The sequence below is a fragment of the Sinocyclocheilus rhinocerous genome, unplaced genomic scaffold (genome assembly GCF_001515625.1).
Source record: "Sinocyclocheilus rhinocerous isolate Xijiao unplaced genomic scaffold, SAMN03320098_v1.1 scaffold905, whole genome shotgun sequence".
NCBI classification, from domain to species: Eukaryota; Metazoa; Chordata; class Actinopteri; order Cypriniformes; family Cyprinidae; genus Sinocyclocheilus; species Sinocyclocheilus rhinocerous.
The window spans coordinates 480,431-482,694 of record NW_015659390.1 but is presented as its reverse complement, the minus strand read 5'-3'; the positions used below and the strand labels follow the sequence as shown (position 1 = coordinate 482,694).

The following is a 2,264-nucleotide window of genomic DNA, read 5'->3' as shown; positions in this document are numbered from 1 at the left end:
ATATATTTATAAAAGTATAAATATATATACATACAAATATTTTTTTAATATATACATGTGTGTGTATTTATATATGCATAATAAATATAGACAGTACACACACAGATAGTATGTAAACATAAACTTTTATTTTGAATGCAATTAATTGTTTTGCAGCCCTACTGAAAATATTCAAATATATTCCAAATATGGGTACAGCATTCTCTTTAAATGGAAACGATTGGCAGAAATGTGTGTAGATTTTGTTTATGTATTGATTATCGTGAATATCTGCTTTCGTCCTCTGTTTACTTTACAAAGTGCCAAGTGATACAGTCACAAGCAATCATGGTGTATTTAATGTTAAATATACAGCTGAATGGAAGCTGATTTTGCTGCAATAGCATTTCATTATAGAAGAATAGAAACCGACTGACAAAATGTCTTGTTGCTTGTCACAGCTGGTTAGGACAAAAAACTATTATAGGTGAAGTTTTTTGTTACTTGTCGTTTTGATTGTGTCACACCTGCTTTTGGACACTAAGGGTGCTTTCACACCTGGCCCGTTGTTTCACAATCCTGGACTCCTGCTCAAAATTATAAATTAATATAACGACAGCAACAAAAAAACAACAACAATAAGCCCGCGAAGCTGTTGTCTTTCCATCCTGACAGATGACAGCTGTGACGGCTAAGTGGAATCCCGGAAAATAAACCGTAGATCTTTGACCAATGAGAGAACAGTTTACTCACGCGTGATTTGTATTAACTAATTTGGTCCGTTTAGAAACATTGCCATGTGAAAGTGAACCGCACCAAGAATAAAAAGCAACATTGTAATCATTTTAATCCCTGTTTCGGAACAAAGTAATCGATCTACAGGTGTGAAAGCACTCTAACTGATTAATGTTCGCCTTCCATTTTGCAGTTTTTCAAAATGAAGTCAGAAAAGAGGTGAAATTTCTATCCTCGCATTGTTAATCTTAATGCAATCTCTAGGCTACTCAAAATGGTTTCCCATTATGCTGGGTTACTAAGTGGGCCGCCACACTTCACAGTGGACCTATATTTTTTTGACGGCACATTAGTAATCTTATACACACAAACACACAGACATTGCATTTTTCACTTGATAGAGCCATGTAGACCTAGTGGCTCTACAAAGAACAAAAAGAAGGTCACCTTTGTACATGCGATCACGTTACGTCTGTATTGTAGCAGGACATTGAGTGCCTCCATGTTCAGCTCAAAATGCCATGTTCATTAAACCTCTATCAGTTTACTTTTAGTGCATCTAAGGAGTTTTTTATATTTAATCTGAAACCTACATTTTAAAGCAAGTACCACAAAGAAACTCAAATAATACATTGGTTAAAATCTTTTTGAGGCCTGCTTTCACAGTTCTTCTGTTCTTGTGCTGCTTTTAGTGTTCAAGTTAAAAATGGCCAACAGAGGCTATAAGTTTTTAGTTTCATCCTGTTGTACTTCCAGTTCTTCTCATGCATCTCTGTCTCAGAGGCAGTTGGCTGCAGCTGAGTGTACCGGCAGAGTTCTCACAACACTCTCTTCCTGCCTGCTTCATTTCAGATATCAAAGGATTCTGGTAATGTGCCATGGGGTACGACGTCACCAGGTTCCAAGGAGAGGTGGACGAGGATCTGTTATGTCCCATCTGCAGCGGGGTGCTGGAGGAGCCAGTGCAGGTCAATATTTATTTTCATTCGACCGCAACATCCTAGAACACCTTGAGAAAGTGACAGAGACAACATTATGAGTTTGTGGTTATTAGATGTCATTGTGTGAATGTGTTTCACAAGGGTTCAAAATGATCAATCAATCAAAATCAGTGATAATAGTAATAAAATAATAATATAACAACAATAATACTTTATTATTATTCAATTAGTTATTTTATTAATTAATAAAAATAGCAGTATTGTTTATTATTATTATTATTAAATTAGTTAATTAAGTTATTTGATTAATTATTAATAATATTATTCGAATTATTAATAATAACTAGTGCTGTCAAACGATTAATCGCATCCAAAATAAACGTTTTTGTTTACATAATATATGTATATTTTGTAGCGTCTGGACCAATCAGACACACCATTTTTCCTTTGATTTAACAAATCAATTATTCATTAGATTAACAAACATTCACAGACCCCTCACCCAATAAACATACTGGGTGCCAAGTTGTCTGTGAACGAGGCCCAGGACCCTGGTTACCATGGCAACCCTGACACCAGATACATTTACGACCTAATGGAATGCGAGTA

At 35.3% G+C, this 2,264-nt stretch overlaps 1 protein-coding gene across 1 annotated transcript in view; it reads left to right on the top strand.

Moving 5' to 3' along the window:
• The window catches only part of LOC107723732 (E3 ubiquitin-protein ligase NRDP1), a 10,359-nt gene that overhangs the window by 3,853 nt on the left and 4,242 nt on the right, over positions 1 to 2,264 (top strand). Inside the window, exon 3 of the mRNA XM_016532440.1 lies at positions 1,567 to 1,682. Coding sequence (XP_016387926.1) covers positions 1,593 to 1,682 — 90 coding nt within the window. The 5' untranslated portion in view covers positions 1,567 to 1,592. The remainder of the gene's footprint in view (positions 1 to 1,566; positions 1,683 to 2,264) is intronic.